The sequence below is a fragment of the Balaenoptera physalus genome (genome assembly GCF_965194825.1).
Source record: "Balaenoptera physalus genome assembly, chromosome: 15".
NCBI classification, from domain to species: domain Eukaryota; kingdom Metazoa; phylum Chordata; class Mammalia; order Artiodactyla; family Balaenopteridae; genus Balaenoptera; species Balaenoptera physalus.
In genome coordinates, this window is record NC_138894.1 from 14,455,918 (window position 1) to 14,477,858 (window position 21,941).

At 46.5% G+C, this 21,941-nt stretch overlaps 1 protein-coding gene across 1 annotated transcript; it reads right to left on the reverse strand.

Moving 5' to 3' along the window:
- Positions 1-625: 625 nt before the first annotated feature.
- Positions 626-17,350, reverse strand: IL1B (interleukin 1 beta). Its single transcript, XM_082426908.1, has 7 exons — positions 8,607-17,350; positions 8,054-8,115; positions 7,471-7,519; positions 5,618-5,816; positions 4,656-4,817; positions 3,289-3,419; positions 626-2,553 (listed from the first exon to the last, which is right to left on the reverse strand). Exons 2-7 carry the CDS (start codon positions 8,098-8,100, stop codon positions 2,341-2,343), a joined length of 801 nt encoding a protein of 266 aa, XP_082283034.1. The 5' UTR covers positions 8,101-8,115; positions 8,607-17,350; the 3' UTR covers positions 626-2,340.
- Positions 17,351-21,941: the final 4,591 nt, after the last annotated feature.

Consider the following 21,941-nt stretch of genomic DNA (forward strand, 5'->3'; position numbering starts at 1 on the left):
TTAGGAGATATGCATTTGTAATTTTCATAGTTATTATCAAATTTTCCTCTATAGGAGTTGTATCCATTTATACTCCTGCCTGTAATGTTCAAGAGTGGGCATTTCCATAATTCAAAAAGAGTCATGTACCACAGTGTTCATTGCAGCTCTATTTACAATAGCCAGGACATGGAAGCAACCTAAGTGTCCATCGACACATGAATGGATAAAGAAGATGCGGCGCATATATACAGTGAAATATTACTCAACCATAAAAAGAAATGAAATTGAGTTATTTGTAGTGAGGTGGATGGACCTAGAGTCTGTCATACAGGGTGAAGTAAGTCAGAAAGGGAAAAACAAATACCGCATGCTAACACATATATATGGAATCTAAAAAAAAAAAAAGTTTCTGAAGAACCTAGGGGCAGGACAGAAATAAAGTCGCAGACGTAGAGAATGGACTTGAGGACACGGGGAGGGGGAAGGGTAAGCTGGGACGAAGTGAGAGAGTAGCATGGACATATATACACTACCAAACGTAAAATCGATAGCTAGTGGGAAGCAGCCGCATAGCACAGGGAGATCAGCTCCTTGCTTTGTGACCACCTAGAGGGGTGGGATAGGGAGAGTGGGAGGGAGACTCAAGAGGGAGGAGATATGGGGTTATATGTATAGCTGATTCACTTTGTTATAAAGCAGAAACTAACACACCATTGTAAAGCAATTATACTCCAATAAAGATGTTAAAAAAAAATAAAAGAGTGGAGGCTTCCCCACAGTCTTCCCAACAGGGCCTGATATTAAACTTTTGATTTTTGCTAATTTGATAGGAGAACGTTGGTATCTCAAGGTGCTGGTAATTCAACTTTCTTATTATAAGTAATATCGAACATATTGTACGCTGTCCAAGATCAGATAGTATTTCCTTTTTCTGTGGACAGCCTGTTAATACACTGTTTTGTTAAATTTCTGCCTGTTGTTTTGGTGGATTTTTGTTCTTGTTTTTCTCTAATGTTTTGAGGGAACTCTTTATATAGTAAGCAAATTATCTCTTTGTCTGAGAACACAATTCTTTTTTTCCCTGGCTTGTTTTTGTGTTTTGACTTGGCTTCTGGTGACTTCTGCAATCCTGAGAATTTACTCCTGGCCTCATTCCTTCTACACCCTCCATGCCTGTGTTCATACTGGTCCCTCTACCTAGAGTACCCTTTCCTTTCCTTTGTGTGGGGAACTCCTGCTCATCCTTTTAGGCCTGATTGAAACGTCACCTTACTTGGCCCTCCATCCCCCAGAGCAGATCTTGCCACCCCTCTTAGCTGCTCCTTTCATACTTTGTCTTGTCTACTTGTTATGTTGCCTTTTTTTTTGTTTGTATATGTCTGCCTCTCCTATCTAACTAGGAACGCCTTACCTTTCCGGTTTCTGTACTCCCAGCCCCTAATACATAGCATTTGCTTACTACATGTTTGTTGGATAAATGAATAGAGAAATACTTGGCAGCTGTTACCACCAATGCTTACTCCCCATAACGTTTTAGCTGATCCTGTTTATCAGAGGAAGCTTGTGCACCAGATATACTTTTGATGAACAATAGAAACGAAGGGGAGAGGTATCAAGGCTGGTCTTTTCTGGCCAGTGATGTTCCTAAGTATTTTGCATTCAGTGATGAGGAATGGGCTTCTAACTCCCCAAGGAGAACGCTCATGGCCCCATTTACCTTGACCCTTCTATGTCAGATCCAAGACAAGTCAATGACCACGTGGCAAAAAATTTGTTTTCAGTGAAATTTATTTCAAAATCATTGAACAATCTGATCATCCTTCCTCATTCATAAATATTCCTGTTTAAATGATCTGAGCTTAAATGTTTTCAGGCTTAGTGAAAGGACTTGATATAAAGATGGCACACTAGCCCAAATGAAATTGGTTCCATAGATATCGAAGACTAGGATTTGTCACAGACTCTGCTGCTTCTTGGCCCCCTTGAATTAAATTAAATAGATTAACCCATCAATAAATAAATAAATAAATAGTTAAATGGTCGCTCATCAGAAGCTGTGTGCAAAGGACAGAGGATTTCTTTGAATCTAGTGTGCCATGGTTTCCGGCAGGCTGGCTTTGAGTGAGTGGAAGAGGTGAGAGAGGGCTGGCTCGGTGGATGGGGTCTGAGGACGGGCAGGGGGAAGAGTGGGGTTATTCCTGCTGGCTGGTGGGCAGGAGATCTCCTAGCATGAATACGGAGGGCAGTTGGGCATTGATTAGACAACAGTGAAGTTCGGGCTGCAGCCATGTTCTTCGATTCCCCTTCTGCCAGCCCTCGGGGTCATTCAGCCCATATGGACTCTGGGTACAGCTTCCTTTAGGGAGAGATGATTTCCATGGTGAAGTCAGTTATATCATGGCCGCCTTTGGAACGTCCTAGGAAGATGGGCTTTTCTTCTGCTTGAGAGGTGCTGATGTACCAGTTGGGGTACAGGGCAGACTCAAATTCAACTGTATTCTTGACTTCTGTCTTGTTGAAGACAAATCGCTTTTCCATATTCCACTTTGGGTAAGTTTTGGGGTCTACCTCCTGCAGCAAAACAGAAATACACATTTTCATGAGGGCAGGGACCAAGACGCTCTACTCTGATCTGGACAAAGATGTTCTCTGGGTCGGCTAGAGAGAAAATGGATACGCAGGTCACAGGCCCGGGAGCCAGACTCCTGAGTTATCTTTGAGACCCCAGGTTTCTGTGTGGTGACTGAAGGTGCCCCTTATCCTTTTCTGAAACTTAGCATCAAATGCTAGAGAGCATAACATAGGCGGGAATGTTTTCCAAAAGTGAAAATTAGGTTAAAGCTCCTAGGCGTATCTGTTTCCAGGGACTTCGCTGTATATTTCCTCATGGCCCTGGCTAGAATGACTTCAGCTTGGAAATGAAGTTTTTGCTGGGAAAGCGGGTGAGGGGAGGTGTGATTTTGGGAGAGGGTTGGAAATGATGACAGGTGACAGGTCCCCTGAACAGATTAAGTTCCCAAAGCATCATCTATCAAGTGGAGCAACCCTAACAATGTATAATCTCTTGGGTGGTAACAATGGCAAGACACAAGAACGTCTACATAATGATTTAATTTTCTGTGGTGGGAGTGAAAGTTGCATGCATTTAACACTTACATTAAACTTATTTACATCTATGCAAAATTATCAAGTAGCTCTGCTCCCAGAGTTTCTAAGGGGAAGAGATAGTTGTCTTGGAAGAAAGTGATGGCTAGGGGTCCTTCAGAGGAGACTGAGAAGGGCCTTCAGCCCCTGGTACCCACTCACCTCCAGCTGCAGGGTGGGCCTATCGCCTTTCATCACACAAGACAGGTATAGATTCTTTTCCTTGAGGCCTAAGGCCACAGGTATCTTGTCGTCACTTTCATCTCCTTGCACGAAGCTCATGCAGAAAACCACTGGGGAGAGGAAAGGGGTCTTATGGTTAGGGACACACAGCACTGCAGAGAGTCTTACAATTTAGCATCCTCTGTGGAAACCCACACTGAGGTTCCTATGGCTTAACAGACAGGGTAATCTGGCTTCTCACAGATCATAGCAGGTTCAGTTGGTTGAATCAGGTTTTTCCCCAAAGAAGGTCTAGGGGCTTCTCAGAGCCTCACCACAGTGGCAATGAAGAATCAGGGGGTCTGATTTTTAGAAACTGCAGAAAGTCATCTTGTCCCTGACGGGTGATGTGTCCATCCACAAGAGCAGAACCATTTGATCAATGTGAGAAAGCGAGAAAAGAGAGAAAGCTGGGTCCCGGAAAAACATCGGGTGCGGATCTGTTTCAGGAACGTAGAGAAGGAAGTGGGAAGGACTTGGGAAAGGAGCTTAGCTGGGAGAAGTGACTCCAAAGAGAGACATGCATTTTAATCTTCCTCGGTCATAGCTGTCTCACTTGGAGGCCCCAAGGTCACGCTCACAGTGCAATTCTAAAGAAACAGGGCTGTCTTGGCTTGGCTGACACCAGGAAGCTTTCCCCCAGTGATGTCTCTCTCCAAGGTCAGCAGCCTTGGAAGAGAACAGCCTGCTTCTCTCAGCTGCCCCCTTGACCGCACCCCTGCATACAGGATTCAGCCATGGTGGCAAAGTGCCAGGCAGATTCCCACAACCCACGGGCCCCCCGGACTTGAGACAATTGCCAGTGACAGTAGAGAGATATAAGTTCCTGCTTGTCAGTAAGGTTTCCCTCTAAGGAACCATCTGGTTGGTATTGGGCGGGAAAGATGTTAGGGGCGAGGGGGGCGGGGCTGGGAATGAGGCGGGGGAACAAATTATCTCCTCACCATTCTAGTTTCAACTCCAACAACAGGAAGAAAGAACCCACAGGCAGTTAGGTCTTGTCCATCAAATGACTCCTTTCTAATAGGAGCACTGACATGGCACTACCATTCAATGACTTGACCGAACAGTGGTCCTGAGCGTGCTTGAGCCCCCTAATTTCTCAGAGTCACCTCTCTTGCTGAAAAATAAATGTGCTGAGGGACTCGATCTGGTGTCATCGCTAGGACCCAAACAAAAACATATCCTTTATTGTATGTTATTTCACTGCTGTTGGTCATTTGCCTTAATCATCTGCTCTGTGGAAAGTGTAGAGAATTAGCAAGCTACCAGAGGGCCAAGAAAAGAAGCAGGATGTCCCCAGGTACCTTCTCGGTTCATGTCCCGCGCGAGGAGGTGGAGGGCCTTCAGCACACATGGGCCAGCCAGCACCAGGGATTTTTGCTCTTTGTCTTGGAGTTTGCAGTTCAGCGACTGCACACCCGCGTCGCACAGAAAATCATCAGCGTACGTTTCAAAGATGACAGGCTCTAAAATGTGGAGCACAGACGTCGTTTAGGTAGAAGCTCAGAAGGGCAGGCCTGACGCTGTGAAGCAGCAGAATTTGGTTCCTCGGAGGATATCTGAGCATGCACAGCCGAAGTTTGATTATAACATTGGTGGGGAGGAAGCCGGGGTGGGTCAGAACACTGGGCCTGGCACCCTGAGATTTGGGTTCAAGCCTCAGCTCTATTGCTGGCTGTGGGTGAGCCATGGAGCGACTTATGTAAGATGGCAGTGGCAATGGAACTGGCTCAACAGGGATATTCTGAGACTTGCAGGAGATACATAAGTGAAAGCCCTCAGAATGATTGGGTGCTTTGCAAATATCAGTAGTTATCAAGGTCCTATGTTAAGAATAGTTTCAACAACTAAAAATGAGACTAAAACCATCACCAAATTGGATTTTATACAGTCGTGTCTTGAGATGTAACATTTTGGGTACCATTTTATGCATGACTATAAATATATTCTGGAAAAGCTTCCATTCTTAAGATTAATAGCACTATTAGCCAGTTACACCATCATTTCATTAAAGAAGAATTCCTTAAAAAATCTTTTACGTGAACAAAGCAATCTGATGGAAGACAAAAAAAAAAAAAAAAAAGAATAGTTTCAACTAAAGAGAAGATGAATTGGGTTTCTAGGTGTCTCTGTTTGCCTCTCATTGCTGGGCCTTCTACTTTTAAAGGGTTTCAGCTTTAGGGAAGTTTAGTTGACTGTTGGGTTACAGCCTCTGAGAAGGAAATGACCAGCAATCTTGTGTCTGCCCTCAGCTCTCATTAGGTACCTTCTTCAAAGATGAGTGAAAAGATGCTCCTCAGGTCGTCATCTTGGAAGGCCTGTGAGCAGGGAATCCTCTTCAGCTTCTCCATGGCCACGATGACCGACACCACCTGCCTGAAGCTCTTGTTGTAGAGCTGGTGGGAGATTTGCAGTTGGATGCTCCCATCTCCCACGGAGCTGAGGTCCAGGTGTTGGACGCAGCACTGTGGAGAGAATAAGGAGGTCAGCGTGGGAAGGTGCTTGTGCCAGAAAACTCCGGTTTTGACATGAGAGAGGACGAAGGAGGGGGTAACAGAGCTTCTAAGGATAAACGTTCATCTCTCCGCAGCCCAGAGAGGTTAAGTGGTTTACCCAAGGGCACGTGGCAAGAGAGAGGCAGACCCAAAACTAAAATGTTGGCTTTCTGATGCCCTATATGGTATCCTTCTAGAATAAATCCCATTTCTACCTTATCTCTTTTACACAGCCTCCATCTAACCATAGACTTATACCTTCTTACACTTTTGATATTTTTATAAATCTAATGCACTAACACTATGTAGTTAATCTTTCATGGCAATGATGATCATAATATTTTCAGTACATCTATGCTCAATCAACAATTATTCTATACAAGTTTTTTTTTTTTTCTCAAATGCTCTCTCATAAATAACCTGCCAATACTTTAAAAGTGGTTACTATTCGTGAAATAGGTTCCCATTTCCACCTTATTCAGAGAACCTGTATAACTAACTGCATTAAGGCTTAACTGAGTTTGCCCCCAAGGCATGATAATGGTTTAAAAGCTTGAAGGACAGCTAAAGAGACATGTAACAGTGCAGAGGAAAGCTGAGTGCGAGATAAGTTCCTGCCCAGAGCAGAGGCCCCAGATGAGGGAGAGCCAGGCTCCTGGAAGGACAGTGGAGGAGGGCCGGGCACAGAAGCCGCACCCCACCCAGGGCTGGAGAAAACCAGTTACGCTGGTTTTAAAACCTTTAAAGAAATGTGCTTTTAACAAGACTGAGACTGGATGAGGAGGCTGGAGGAGGCTGTCATGAACTTAAAAAGTAAGAGAGAAGTAGCTGCCTGCTAATCTGTACAACTGCATTAGCTGGGCTGATGGCTGGACACCCTGGGAAAGTTATCAGGCCTCTTACAGAAGAGAAGAGCCAGCTGGAACATCAACAAGGCTCTCTGTAAAGATAAGAGTCAGAGAAATACTCCTCTGCTGGGATAGACTTAGCTCCTGTTGACAATATTTCAGAACTGAAGGTTGCGGGATGCTAGGGTCTCTGACATCATCCAGCTCATGAGCCTTATTTTTCAGATGAGGATCAGAGGGGTAAAATGACTTGATCAAGATCCACTGGCAAGTGAATAATTTTCTTGCCACTCCCAACTAAACTTTTTCTGTACATCATCTATGCCCTGTTATCATAAGCTCCACCCCAGGGAGCAAAAAACAACTCCACCCTTAAAGGATGCAGACATATTCATTCTCAAGGTCATCTTCTCTGGGTCTCAGAGTGTGACTTAAGTGATTAACGTAGTTTCATCACTCTTAGGGCTACAAGCCTCCTCTAAAAGGAGAATCAAATTTGCATTGGAGCCTGGACCGTCTTCCTAACATGAGACAGCAAACACTATCTCCTCTGTAATTCCCCCTCACCCTGTGCAAGCATGGCCACCATCACCGGGCCTCAGTGAACCACTGTGGTGGCGTGGGAGCTGTGTAGTGGCCAGCCTGCGTCTGTCTCACTGGAAGAGGAGAAAATCATTCGAACACAAAATTCCATAGGAACAAGGTGGACCCCTTTCCTTGAGTCTTTCCCACGTCAGAGCCCCTTCACGTGTTGGGAGCTAAGCCCACGGACTCACCTTCATCTGTTTGGGGCCGTCAGCCTCAAATAACAGGTCATTCTCGTCACTGTAATAAAAACAGAGAGATTGTTCAATTACGTCTCCCGGACAAGATTATTTTTCCTTCCCTGCAAACACTCTTCACCGTTAACAGGAAACTGCAGACAGCGTGTTCCTTAGGGCTGCCTGAAGTTTCCAGGTTCCGTGGTGATACGCAATGGAAAAGCAAATGAGGCAGGGCAGGTACCCCCGTTGCTGTCTGTTGGATGCTGAGACCTAACTTCCAGCCCAGTTAAAATCTGAGCTTTCCTTCTCACTTAAGCCAAATGTGGCAAGGGATCCCCTGTATTGTCCACTTGGCATCTTTCCTTCCTGTTTGCCCTCTGCAGGCAGTCCTTGCAGCAACATCTAGATGGCCTATGGGTGCCAAGGCTGGACTTAGAGTGGGAAATCAGTCTTTAAACCAGGTTGCCTAGGAACCCCGCTTGCCACTGAAAGAGGCAGTTTGGGGGGGCAAATCTGGTCTTCAAGCACAGATGACACGTTCCACTCTTGAGAGGGGAGCCCTGTTCACATTACTGGTATCAATTTTCCCACTGACCTGTAGTAAGCCATCACTTCGTTGGTGGGTTCGGGTACTGTTGCCATGGCTGCTTCAGAAACCTGTGTAAAGAGGAGAAAATGAGTGACCATTTGCCGCGCCAGTCCCCACGAGGGCTGCCTTTACACGTGAATTGCCCTCAGCATCTAGCACCTGGCAGACATGCAAAGAAGCAATCTTTGAATGCATAAGTGAATGCAAGAAAGAGTCATCCTTTGGGTCCAGAGTAAAGCATTTGCTAAATCAAGCCCAAACCAGGAGTGGATTTATTAGGAGACCTGTGGCAGAGGTTTGATGCTGAGCTCTCAGACACCAGCTGCGAGATAAGCAGTATTAATCCGCAATATTTTGCAAGTTATGGCATTATAGTACACATGGCATTTGTGCAAAAAGCCCAGCCCTCAGGCCGAGAGAGAAGGAGGGAGGGAGAGGGGGAGGGAGGGAGAGAGGGAGAGAGGGGGAGAGAGAGAGAGAGAGAGAGAGAGAGAGAGAGAGAGAGAGAGAGAGAGAGACTCCCTTAGGACCTAGTCATAAGGAAGAATTAAAGTGGTACCTGGGCAATGAAGGCTGCCTGGAGAGAATAGAATCCCTGAGTGGCTTGTTGTGCCTCCAAGAGGTATGCTGTCTGCCAATTTCTCCCTGACTATTTTATGGCCTTCAAAAGCAGAAGTCGGGAGCTGAGAAATTTCCCGTTTGGTTAACTGATTTCACAACAAAGTTAAAAAAAAAAAAAAAAAGAGGATGGATGGGAACTTCTGGGAGAGGGTAAACTGAAATAATTCTCTAATCCTTGGAAGGGCAAGTGGTAGCAAACTGTGACACATTTTTGCAAATGTGTCATCATGCAAATATATGTTGTTTTTTCTGACAACTATTGTGCAGATGATGTCAATCAAAAATACTGGGTTTTCCTAAGTTAGAAGGACATTTTAATTTAGGATCTCTGGGGTAAAGTGGAGGACACGCAGAGAGACACACACACAAATGCTCCCTCACTCTTTGCACATAAGTTTAGGAACCTTCCCACTTGGAGATGGATAAATGGGCCTAATGAAGTAACAGTAACCCTGCCAGTTCTGCACCCAGCGTGCTGTTTTCTCCCTTGGGGGCTCCGGGTCAATTACCGGAGCCTCTGGGGAGACACTTGATCTTGCTAGGATGAAGCAGAGAAAACACAGTTGTGCAGGGGGTTCAGGCTCCAGATGGGGCTGGGGAAACCTTGGAGACAAGCTCATTCAACCCATTCAGACCAGGTGCTGGTACCCTAGCCAATTGCATATGGAATCTACATCAATGTTTGGTGAACAGTGAAACGAGCCTGGATTGAGAACATATTTGAAAAGATTGTGAATAAGTCAGGCTTCGTGATCACATCCTCTTTTTAAGATGCAGAGATGTTTTTTGCCTAAAAGAATTTTTTTCTGTTAACTCTGAAAAGTGAAAATTTTTACAAATAAGAATATTCAGCTGAGGCTATATCCCTTGGTAACTCCAAGAGTTATTAGACTTTGTTTTTTTCTCTAGCTTTATTGCAATGCAATTCACATATAATGTTGTATAAGTTTAAGGTGTACAACATGATGATTTGGTATATATATATATATATATATATGGCAAAAAGATTACCACAATGCAGTTAGTTAACACATCCATAACCTCACACATATATATACATATACATACATATATATATATATATGGTGGTGAGAACATTTAAGATCTACTCTTTTAGCAACTTTCAGCCATATGATACAGTGATACAATATAGTTAATAATAATCACCATACTGTACATTAGATTCCCAGAACTTATTCATCTTATAACTGAAAGTATGCACCCTTTGACCAACATCTCCCCATTTCTCCCAACCCCTAGCCCTTGGCAACCACTATTCTTTTCTCTGTTCCTGTGAGTTTTGCTTTTTTTTTTTTAAGATCCCACTTATAGGTGAGATCATATAGCATTTGTATTTCTCTCACTTATTTTACTTAGCATAACACCCTCAAGATTCATCCACGTTGTGACAAACAGCAGGAGTTTCTTCTTTTTTATGGCTAAATAATATTCTTTTATATACATATTGTATATCTCTACATAGAGATATATATCTCTGTAATATAGTCTGAAATCAGGAAGTGTGATGTCTCCAGCTTTGCTGTTCTTAAGATTGCTTTGGCTCTTCAAGGTCTTTGGTGATTCCATACAAATTTTTGGATTGCTTGTTATATTTCTGTGAAATATGCAATTGGAATTTTGATAGGGATTGCAATGAATCTATAGACGGCTTTAGGTAGTATGGACAGTTTAACAATATTAGTTACTCTAGTCCCAAACATGGGATATCCTTCCATTTATTTGCGTCTTTGCTTTCTTTCATCAATGTCTTATAATTTTCAGTGTACAGATCTTTCACCTTCTTGGTTAAATTTATTTGTATTTCGATGTTATTGTAATGGCATTGTTTTCTTTATTTCTCTTTTAGGTATTTTGCCGTTAGTGTACAGAAATGCACCAGACTTTAACTCAGACACCAGAAGAGTGCCTGCCCAGGGTACTGCCCCAGGGTAGCCCTAGAAGAAGGAATGAATGACCGGGTCAAAAATGGGGCATGGAGTCTGGGAACGGTGCCTTCTCTACCCCCTTTGTCACGTCAATATTATAACACTTATTATAACACCGAATCGAAACCTGGCTCACAGACTTGGTTCCCTTAGGAGGCTGTGAACTCTTTTAGAGCTGGGTCTAGCACAGTGTGTGACATGCAAGTTCAGGCAGTAAAGCTTTGCTGCCTGAAAGAGTGAGCAGGAATTTGACAGTGTTTTTACTCAAATAAGGATGTGCTTACTCTGTGCCAAGTCCTGAGCTTGCACCACATGGTTCACGGGAGAGAGTTCCTGACTTTCACAGGCAGGAGGGAAATAAGACTCTCCTGTGGGCAAGGATGATGCAGTGCCTTCACCAACCAGCCCTCTGATTGTGTTCCCAGTATCTTGATATCAGGAAGGCAGACACAAGAATCCCATCTTTGGAAAGTTATATGTTTCAGAGGGAATCTGAAAGCTGCATCCTGTTCAATGCATCCATTTCTTGGGAGTTTGGGGAGCAATAGTCCCTAAGTCCTCATAAAGTTGGGTGTCTGTGCAGACTCCCCGGAGGCCCTGCCTAGGGAGCCTGGTGGATTACTCTGCTTTGCCTTCATAAGATCCACCCTGGAAAGCAACCCCTGGTCCTCAAGTCTCGCTGAAGGAACTACCGCCTTCCTCGGACTCTTTATGCTGGGGGTCCACAGGACCCGGTGGTCTGGTAACTCTGTGAGTTCTCCTGACAGAGAACACAGAGAGGCACTCAATCACGCTGATGTGATTACAAGCTGAGTGAAGGAGAATGAAAACCAGTGACAGGAGGGCAGGTATGCAAGGGACTCATGTGTCATTTCTGAATGAATCCCTTCTGTTTCTGGGAGTCGAGATAGAGGTCAGGAATGAATCTACTTCTTCATCCTCTTCATGCACCAGTATCCAGGGTGCATGAGTCCTCATTGTTTCTCCTCGAGGGAAATTTTGGAGCCATGGGGCAATGTCCTTTGACGTAGTAGTCTCTACAGTTCTGCCATGTCTCATCCTGACCCTGTAGCCCAGACCCAAAACCTGGCAGCATCCTGTCTGTCTCAGGAAGTGAAACCTCTTATTGTGTCAAGCCGGCCGGTTGCACAATGCATGTATTAAACCCTGTCTTTCCAAGGAGACCACTCAGGCCCCAGCACTTCTTTCCGGTGCCCAATAAACAGAAAACATCTCACTACAGATGTAGTTGCATGGAGGGAGGGCCTGGAAGAGGGACGACGGTGGAGATGGAGATGCAGACACCCAGGGAAATGGACCAAGCAGAAGTTGGGGGGGGTGGTGGTTGGCAATGCCAGCACGTCACAGGGAGCTCCAGCTTTTGGGGAATTCTTCAGCTACTGAGTCACCCAAGCCCTTCTCAGCGGCAAGTTGCCCTCTACCCTGGTAGGTCATTCCTCTGAGACAGGATCCTGGCACTGATTCAGAGCAGCAAGCGCCTTGGTACCATCTTATGCCTGATCTTGGGCGTTGAACCTCTCGTATCAAGGTTGGCCTCACTCAAATGGTCTTCAATCACTTTGAACAAGAAGACCAGCAAAATAATCATGGGTTACCTCTTATATCATCATGATACATGTAGTGATGACTGCTCTCTGCTGTGGGCTATTCCTTCCTTGTTCACTCCCTTGCTCAGAACAGAACTAAGGCCCAACCATCCCTCCCATTTTCCCCACGTCCCTTCTCATCCTTGGCATTGACTTCCTAACATTGTTCATAAGAGTCTGCCTTTTCCTTCCATTATTTCCACGGGCCTTTTTGGTATCTGAAAGTATGAACAACGTCCTGTGTAGCCACGCCTGTCTCCATGAATACCTGACTCCTTTTCCTCCTGCTTTGGGGATTATTTGGAAATGGGCAGCCTGATTTTGAGACCTCTGCTCTTGCTCTCACAGCATCATCTCAACTGGGCCTGCTTCCTACCCCCCCTGGACCCAGGTACTCAGAGAGGCGACAGACAGACTCCAGGAAGGCTCCATTCTTCCTCTAGGTCTAGAACAAGGAGGGCTTAGATATATAGGCAGGAGGCTTGGTCCAGTGAGGTATATGGTCCCCAGTGACCTCTCCCCTTAGGCTCAATCGTTATTTCACCTCTGAGAGCCCAGTGAAAACTTGCCCTTCCTTTGGATCCAACAGAAAAGCCCTGGGTGGGTGAGGTGTATATCAAGGGCTTTGTGCTCTATATCTTTTCGCGCACATCAAGTGTATAGGAGAGTCGGCCACAGACATAGTACTCTGATACAGCTTGTACCAGGGGCCTGGAAACATTATGTATAAAAGAGCCAGATAGCAAATAATTTAGGCTTTGTTGCAACCACTCAACTTTACCACTGTTGCGAGAAAGCAGCCATGGGTAATACGTAAATGGATGGGCTTAACTGGGTATGGCCTGCAGGTTGAAGGAGTCAAGTGCCTGTCATACCCCATTATATTACACCATTTTTTTTTTAAGATTTTTTTGGGATATGGACCATTTTTTAAAGTCTTTTAATGACTTTGTTACAATGTTACTTCTGTTTTATGTTTTGGTTATTTGGCCCCGAGGCATGTGGGATCTTAGCTCCCCGACCAGGGATTGAACCTGCACCCCCTACATTGGAAGGCAAAGTCTCAACCACTGAACCCCGAGGGAAGTCCCATCACACCATTTTTATTGGATAGAAATTTAGAAACAGTATTTTTAAAAAAGCTGTCCTTGCTCATAGAATTCAACATCAAAAAAACAAGCAACCAGATGAAAAAGATGGCAGAAGATCTGAACATTTTTCCAAAGACGGAATGCAGATGGCCAACAGGCACTTGACCAGATGCTCAACATCGCTAATCATCAGAGAAATGCAAATCAAAACCACAATGAGATATCACCTCACACCTGTCAGAATGGTATCATCAAAAAGAACACATATAACAAATGTTGGCAAGGATGTGGAGAAGAGGGAAACCTCCTACACTGTTGGTGGGAATGTAAACTGGTGCAGCCACTGTGGAAGTTTCTCAAAAAACTAAAAATAGAACTGCCATACGACTCAGCAATTCCACTCCTGGGTATATATCCAAAAAAACAAAACAAAAACAAAAACACTAATTCAAAAAGATGCATGCAGCCTCAATGTTCGTAGCAGAATTATTTACAATTGCCAAGATATGGAAGCAACCTAAGTGTCCATCAACAGATGAATGGATACAGAAGATATGGTATATATGTACAATGGGATACTACTCAGCCATAAAAAGAATGAAATGATGCCATTGCAGCAACATGGATAGACTTGGAGGGTATTATGATTAGTGAAATAAGTCAGACAGAGAAAGACAATACTGTATGCAATTACTTATATGTGGAATCTAAAAAATACAACGAACTAGTGAATATAGCAAAAAGGGAACAGACTCACAGATATAGAGGACAAACTAGTGGTTACCAGTGGGGAGAGGGGATGGGAGAGGGGTAACATAGGGGTAGGAGATTAAGAGATATAAACTATTATGTATAAAGTAAGCTACAAGGATATATTGTACAACACAGGGAACATAACCAATATTTCATAATAGTCATAAATGGAGTATAACCTTTAAAAACTGTGAATCACTATATTGTACACCCATAACTTACATAATATTGTACATCAACTATAACTCAAAGAAAAGTCAATGTGAAAAAAAAAGTTTTTTTAAAAAAGGCTGTCCTTTATTGAGCGCCTGTTAAGTACTAGGCAGCTTTTTCTCATTATCTTATTTAGTCTTCACAGTAAACTTTGAGGTAAATAGCACCCATTTCACCAATGAGGAAACTGAGGCCAACAGAAGTAACGTACCTGAGACCACGCAACTAGTAAATGTTGGAATCATGACTCAGATATGGGTTCGCTGAACCTAAACCAGAACCTTTTTTTTTTTAACCACTTTTGATTGTTACGAACGTTTCTTGCCCCCCTCCTGTGCAGTCCACAGTGCCCATCTGTAGACTCCTTCCTCAGTGATGCGGTTATATTCTAAAGGACATTGGCCTGGCGGATCATGTATCTGTCCCCAAACGTTTCTACGTTGTCTCCCTTGCCTGCCTTCCTTTTCCCACCTGGCTGTGACAAGCTGTGTGAGTTTGCTTCTTTCTCCTTCTTTCAGGGAAGCACGGGGACTTTCCAACTCGGTTCTTAGTTCTCTCTCTTCCCTTTTCTGAGTTTCTTTCTTATTCCTCTTCACTTTCTCACCTGCTCCTGGTGGCTCTGTTGCCTGAGTTCCTTTGCCCTTTCCTTTTTCCTTAAGACTTTGTTATAGCACTGTCAAAGGAATCCCTTTAGGGAGTCTGTCTCTGGAATCTTATGCTTTTTAAAATGATGCTAAAAAATACTTCTCTCCTAGAATCTCTGATAAAACGCTTTTCTCCTAAACTGTCTGTTGTGTCTGCATTCTACTCCCTGGTTGTTACATAATCGAAGGTGATTTGGCCATTTCCTTCCATGGCTTGGTTAATTTCACTTCTTTACTCACTTCCTCCTTATTGGCTGGAACTGAGTTTTCTATTTTCTGGGAGAGGAAGTTCTCACCAAGGCCACTCAGGATTTGTTGGGTGCACTGGTCAAGTCTGGTACCCAGACTCTGGGTGGTTATCTCCCCCAGTTACTGAATGAGGACGCCTGAGTGTGTAAAGGTGTTAGGAAAATTCTGCCAAAACTTCAATACAATGGGTAGATATTACAGAATTCACTAACCTCTGACTTGGAGTTTCTTTCTCTCCCTGATATTAGAGGGTTAGAAAATCTTCCAACATCTCATGAAGTTAACTTATGATGTGCACAAGCAGAAAGTTATATGTTAGAACTAGTAGCGATTTAAACAACACCCTTCTTAGGCTTTTTGTTAATATAATGCTCATTTTCAAAGTATCAAATAACACAAAAGTATTTAGAATAAAAGCCCTCCACTCCCCCTTCCCCACTCCCTCTCTCACTGGTTAAGGCATTCAACCAGAAAGTATCACAGTCTCTACCACCCAAGGACTCACCCCTCCATCCATTCATGACCCACCATCAGTTCGTGGAAAGGTCTTTCTTGAGTGTTTCCTAAATGCCTGGGATCTGTATATTTCTTTTCATCCCCATACTTCATTGCAGTTCAAGCCTTCCTGCCTTGTCACCTAGGTTATTTCAGTCATGTCCTAATTGGTTCACTTGCTGCCATGGAAACTCCATCCATCCATTCCCCACACACCAGCCACAGAGATCTCTCCACAAAGTAAATCTGGTGACACCAAGCCCTTGCTCCAATCCCATCACTGGCTTTCCATCCCCTTTGTGGGTGAGTCCAAGCTCCTGAGCTTGGCAGGCAAATCTCACCATGGAATCTTCTGCTTTCCTCTCCTAGCCCACGATCTTTCTGTGCTTTTGCGCAACCTGTTGTTTCTGGCCTGGAACCTACTTCTCTTTGTACCTTGGCCAACCCCTAGTCCTTCAAGACTCAGCTCATGCTTTGCCTCCTCCATGACAAGCCCTTTCCCAAGCTGGGTGGTAGGTACCCTTCCTCTCTGTGGTGTGCCTCTAACACCCTCTGCAAACCTCCTTCATTGTGTTTTATTTGCTTGTCTCCCTTACTGTTGATGTACCTGTTGCAGGCTTCGGATTATAGCTCTGATCTCCGTACCTGGCACATAACGGTGCTCCGCAAATGTTGGTTGACCTCATGCACGAAAGCCAGGAGTGATCACGCCACGCCACTCTCACCGCTTCCATCTTGAGCTAACTTCCTCTGACAGGGAAATGTTTCCTTAGAAAAGAATATCTTTGCATGAAAAGCAGAGACTCACCAGAAGTACAAGGTCCAGCTCAGAACAAACTCCTGGGCAGCAAATAGGCTCCCCAGACTCTTAGAGCAGGAGGGTAGTTCTGGCCCGGTCAGCGGTCTTATCCTCTTGGAGAAGCGCAGCTCCTGCCACGAAGGCACTGGCTTGAGTCAGTGCAGTGTCCACCTGCTTGTCTGGGGAATTCTGAGCCTTTTATGAAGTTTTTTTTGGGACAGGGAGGTGATAGGGGCTCCCACTATAACCAGGAAGGGGTGGTGTTCTCCTGACCTGGGTCTCACCAGAAATACCCTGGAGGCAAATTCCTGGAAAGATGCTCCCGTCTCTCCAGTATGGCAATTTTGAAGTGTTTCTTGAGGGCTTTCCAAATTCCTCTGAAAATGCAGGAATTCTAGAAAGACAAAGTCAGAGGGGATGGCATGTCATGGTAAGTAAGGTTAGCTGGGCAGGTCAGGTAAGGTAATGTCCATCCTTCATTCAACACGGGCACCCAGTTTGAGGTGTGTGTGTGTGTGTGTGTGTGTGTGTGTGTGTGTGTGTATGTACAAGCAGGGGAAGGGTAACAAAACTACACAAGACATGGTAGCTGTCCTCAGGGAGTTTCTGCAAACGTCCACAATTTAAGATGGAATATGGCAAGTGCTGGGGCAGATGTAAACTGCCGCCAAGGGGCCGTCTCCCTTTCCTGTCCACACTTGGAGACGCGGCCAGGCCAGAAGAGGGAGAGCAGCGCTGTCCAGCTCTCTGGAGACTTCGAGTGCTCTAGGCTGCATGCTGGGCTGCTTTGGGGGAAATCGTGGGCTCTGGCGGGAAGGCTTGTTTACTGCAGGGCAGAGCTGAGGACCTGAGAGCGCCAGGAAAGGCATGGGCTGAGCATCTCCTCACTCTGGACAAGGGATTGTGAGGAAGAGCGGGGCTGGCCTTGGTGCCCTGGTGTCCCCACATGGCCACAGTCACTGGCTTGGGACCCTGAAGGGGATGGAGAGGGACCCTGAAGGGGATGGAGAGGTACCATCAAACATGCCGGGGAGAGGGCGCGCCGGGGCAGGAGGAGGGCCCTGGTGGGCACAGGGGAAACTTCTTTCTCGGTTAGCCTCATGGTGGCTTGGGACCTGCCTGGAGCCCACCTGGGGGGTGAGCAGGTGGGGCGGGGTGGGGGGGCGGTGAGCTGGTTCCTTTCATACTGGGAACCCCCCTGGGAGGAGAAGAGAAGGAGGGCCTGGACCGCGGACCTGGGAGGGGCCTCGCCTCATCCTCACACCTTCCGAAGAGCTCTGTTGAAGGCAGGAAAATGGCCTCAGAGATTTAGGGGCGGGTAAGGTCCCCTCTCCAGGGCTGATGTGGCAGAAGCAGCTGCGGTCATCCTATGCCCGGCAGAGCAGCCATCTCATGCAGGGTCCCCGAGACCAGGGACTTGGGTGCCTTTGCAGTTTCCCCAGACGCCAGAGCAGTGTCCCACCGTCGCCGGTGCTCAGGACAGTTTGATGGACTTGAATGAATGGATGAAGGTCACCTGCAGCCGGTGCAGCTGTGGCAGCCTGACCTGGAGGCCAGGGGGAGGCTGCTGAGACCGTGTCCTGGGGACTCTCAGAAGTCCCTGGTGACACGTTTCTGTCCTCATTACTAGACGTCAGGCAAATTTACCGTCAACTGAAACCCCGAGCGTGTGCATGCATTTAATGAATTGAAGGGCGGCAGAACTTGCCACTTCAGCATGTGGATTATTTTGAGCTGAAGGCAATCGAGGCCCAGCTGATTCAGGAGAAGGTTTTACCGCCTCCTTAACTACGTAAAGGAATTCAGACAGGGGACATCTATCAGAAGGAGAGATATTGCCAGAAATAACTTTTTTATCTGACAGGTTTATCTGCATGGCAGGGCAAACATGTTGACCAGTCATGTGCTCTTCTTATCTTCCTGTGAATTTCCCCTACCCCCTTTGAAGCCCCAGGCCCCTCTCCCATCCCTTAGCTCAGGACGTCATAGAAGCCTCAACTGCCTGACTGCCTTTGAGTCTCGTATTTTTATTTAATTTACGTGCAAAATTAAACGTGCTTTTCTCCTGTTCATCTGTCTGATGTCAATTTTATTATTAGACCAAAAAACCTAGAAGGGAAGAAGGGAGACATTTTCTGCCCCTACAGAATCCTCACTGCCGGGGTTTTTCCCTGTCGAGGAACCCAACTTTAAATTCCCTGCTTCTGGAAGTCTGCCTTAGTTGGGCACCTGGAAGGTATTGTACATGCAGAGGGAGGCATAAAGAACTGGGTGTTGGGGCCCCTGCATCGAGACAGGATTTGAAGGGGAGAGACGGTTTCTGCATCAGGGGATCACGGAAGGGCCCTGAGTGCCTTGTGGCTCATCCCAGGCCGGTCTAGGTGGCTGATATCATTTGCCTCCAGCTGGGGATCTGTCCGTGTCTGTGGGTGCAGGATGCTTGTGACCTGGGGAGCATGGGTTCAGAGCCGGGCTTGGGAGGCACCCTCAGTAGAAGTCCACGAGCTCAGCTCGCTCCACTGCAATGTCGCGGGTTAGTTTAGGCGGGCTCTCGGCGCTCAGCCCTCTTCTTGCTCAGTACATGCAGCACACAGGTCTCCTGTCTGATCCTTGCCTATGTCAGTCTTGCTCTGAACTGAGGGCCAAGTTGGTTTATCTGTTTCTCATTAAGGTCTCCCTGACCTCCCATCTCTCACCCCCCTCCCTCTAGTTCCAGCCACTCTTTAGCCCATTACTCCTATGGATTTTCTTCTCATCGTCTGCAGTGATCTCTCTCTCTTTTTTTTTGTTTATTTATTTATTTTTGGCTGTGTTGGGTCTTCGTTTCTGTACGAGGGCTTTCTCTAGTCGTGGCAAGCGGGGGCCACTCTTCATCGTGGTGCGCGGGCCTCTCACCCTTGCGGCCTCTCTTGTTGCGGAGCACAGGCTCCAGACGCGCAGGCTCAGTAATTGTGTCTCACGGGCCTAGTTGCTCCGCGGCATGTGGGATCTTCCCAGACCAGGGCTCGAACCCGTGTCCCCTGCATTGGCAGGCAGATTCTCAACCACTGCGCCACCAGGGAAGCCCTGCAGTGATCTCTTATCTGCTCTTTACAGACGATCGAAACAGGTTGTATTCACATGTGTCCCCGGACCAGAGTGTGTGATGAACAATGGTTGCTCAATTGGAGACTGATCAGACTGTCCCTTGCAAGTCCCTGATGTCTGACTCTTTCTGGCTCTCGTCTTAGGTCTCACTCCACGTTCTCCAGAGGATGCAGGCCCTGGAGAGTTAGAGTCATTCAGTTCAGGGCCTTGGGGTGGGTGGCTCACGTCCCTGCGTCCTGCCTGGGAGATTGTGCTGCTCTGGCTGACGGGGCAAGTTTCCCTGCCTCTCTCACTTCCTCATGGGTGTTCCTTCTGAAATTGCTTTCTCGGTCCAGAGAGTGATCTTACCCAAGAGGGTCCTACATCACAGGGGCTTAAGGAACTGAGACCTCCTGCTCAGATGTCTCCTCCTGAGCTACCCAGGGCAGCCAATGGACGAGGGACCAGCTTGGCCCAGGGTCCAGCTGCAGATCCAGCAGGGCACAGGCTCCCACACAGGTACCCAACTTTCAGCTCGAGTTCCTCCCACCTATTCTGGGTGTTCAGATGGAGAGATAGTGGGGCGCTCCACTGTGCCCCCGGGAAACCCCAGGACTCTGAAATCTCAGCATCAGCCGGGGGCCATGTTCTACACACAGTTCCTGCCACTGAGAGTTGGGCCCCTGCCTGTTGTCTTTTTACGAATGGCTTCATTGACAAGGGGACTAGCCCAGTGTGAGTGGAGATGGAGGGAAAAGGGAATAAGTTCTCAACATTTCCTCTGAACCCACGGCAGCCTTGCTGGCTGAGCACAGATGGTTCGATTGTCACACCGCTTAGCTCTTACATTATCCTACAGACAACCGGCTCTCAGGAGTGAGTTGGCCTCTGTGAACTCCAGCAAGTTCCTTAACTCTTTCTTTCCAGAGGTTGATTTCCTAAGAGACATTATTTTAAAGTATCAAGAGTACGATCGGATTCGCCCCGGGCTCCCTTTGTCACTGGAGAGGGAAATTTGTTCTTACTTCTTTTAAGTTCTAGTCACGAAGAAAGCAGCCCTACAAACAAGCAAACAAACTCACCACATTGATACCCAGAACAGAACCTTTCACCTTAGTCTCCCCAGGTGACAAGCCTCCTCGTTGGTTAGTAGGGAGCTGCTTTGCGTGTGGCGGTTTGGGGGCATGTGTGACCTTCCCCACCAACCTGTAAGCTCCTAGGGGGCTGTGACAAAATTGTCCACCTCACCTTCTCCTGTGACACCTTGCTTAGGGTGGTCACTTGATGAATGGGTCGAATTATCACTGAATAAAGGATTCCAGGAGGCACTCAGTGGGTGAGTCAGAAAGACCAAAGAGGGGATCAGATGAAGTTCTGCCCTCCTTGCCCTGTCTCTGGAAGTCACCCCCTTCCTAATGAGAGTGACCTCATTTCCACTGCTGCCATTGAATCTCCGATGGAAGAGATAATCCAACAGGGATCACTGGTCGTGGGCAAGTATGTATGAGTTTAAGACTGGAAAGTGTTAACTGGCAACATTTACTTCTAAAGAGCTCATTTGGCCTCTGGGGCCGCAGTGAACTTGGGGAATCCTGCTCTCCAGTGTGCCTTGCTGCCCTTTTGTCTCATTGGTTCCCTGAGGTTCACCGCACAGGGGCTTCCTGAGTTTTCCTGCATCCTTCACAATTTAACATCCTCCCTTCCCAAAGGGTATCATTACCTTCCATGTAGTATTTTCAGTACTGCTAGGAATACAAAGATGGATTAAACATGGTACCTCTCTTCAGGGAACTTATCTTGAATACAAGGAATTAATACTCCAGTTGGAAGAGGCATGCCCCTGGCCACCCCCGAGGCCGGGTGCCTCTTGGAAAGGCTCCATTTCAGCAATCGTGCCTGCAGACTTCCCCTTCTCTGACCACAGCCTTGCTGCTTTCTCACTCCCATACTCTCAAAGCACCAGTTCTTCACCATTATCAGGACCTCTAGCCCATGGACATCCTCCCTCTCTATCTGCCCCTCTGCTTTTGCTTCCTTATCCATCCAGTTTAATTTCTATGCTCTGTCTTTTCAGCCATTTTCTTGCTGGTCTTCTCACAGGCTTTCTCTGTTTTCTTCCCTAGCGCTCATTAGACAAAACCCCAGGCCTCGTTGTATTGATGGTCTGTGTCTCCATAGGGGCTGCTAGGGGCTATTGGAGAAAACCACCTAGCCTTATAGATGGCTGCCACCTGGATGCACGGGCACCACCACCACTGAGCTCTCACGCTGCCCAGCAGTCCTCTGACGCTTTCCTAGGCGTTTGTGCACAGCCACAATATCCTGACCCCATCGCTCCCATGCTCCGTCGTTGAAAATAGAACTCATGTATGAAAGCCTGCTCAGCGCCTCCCACCACACTTCCAACTAC

Excerpts from the sequence above, each read along its gene's own strand:
- IL1B (XM_082426908.1), bottom strand. The coding sequence starts at position 8,100 with ATGGCAACAGTACCCGAACCCACCAACGAAGTGATGGCTTACTACAG. Across the intron at positions 4,818-5,617 it reads TTCACTCATCTTTGAAGAAG|AGCCTGTCATCTTTGAAACG; the intron begins GTACCTAATGAG and ends TCCACATTTTAG. Across the intron at positions 3,420-4,655 it reads GCGGGACATGAACCGAGAAG|TGGTTTTCTGCATGAGCTTC; the intron begins GTACCTGGGGAC and ends TCCTCTCCCCAG.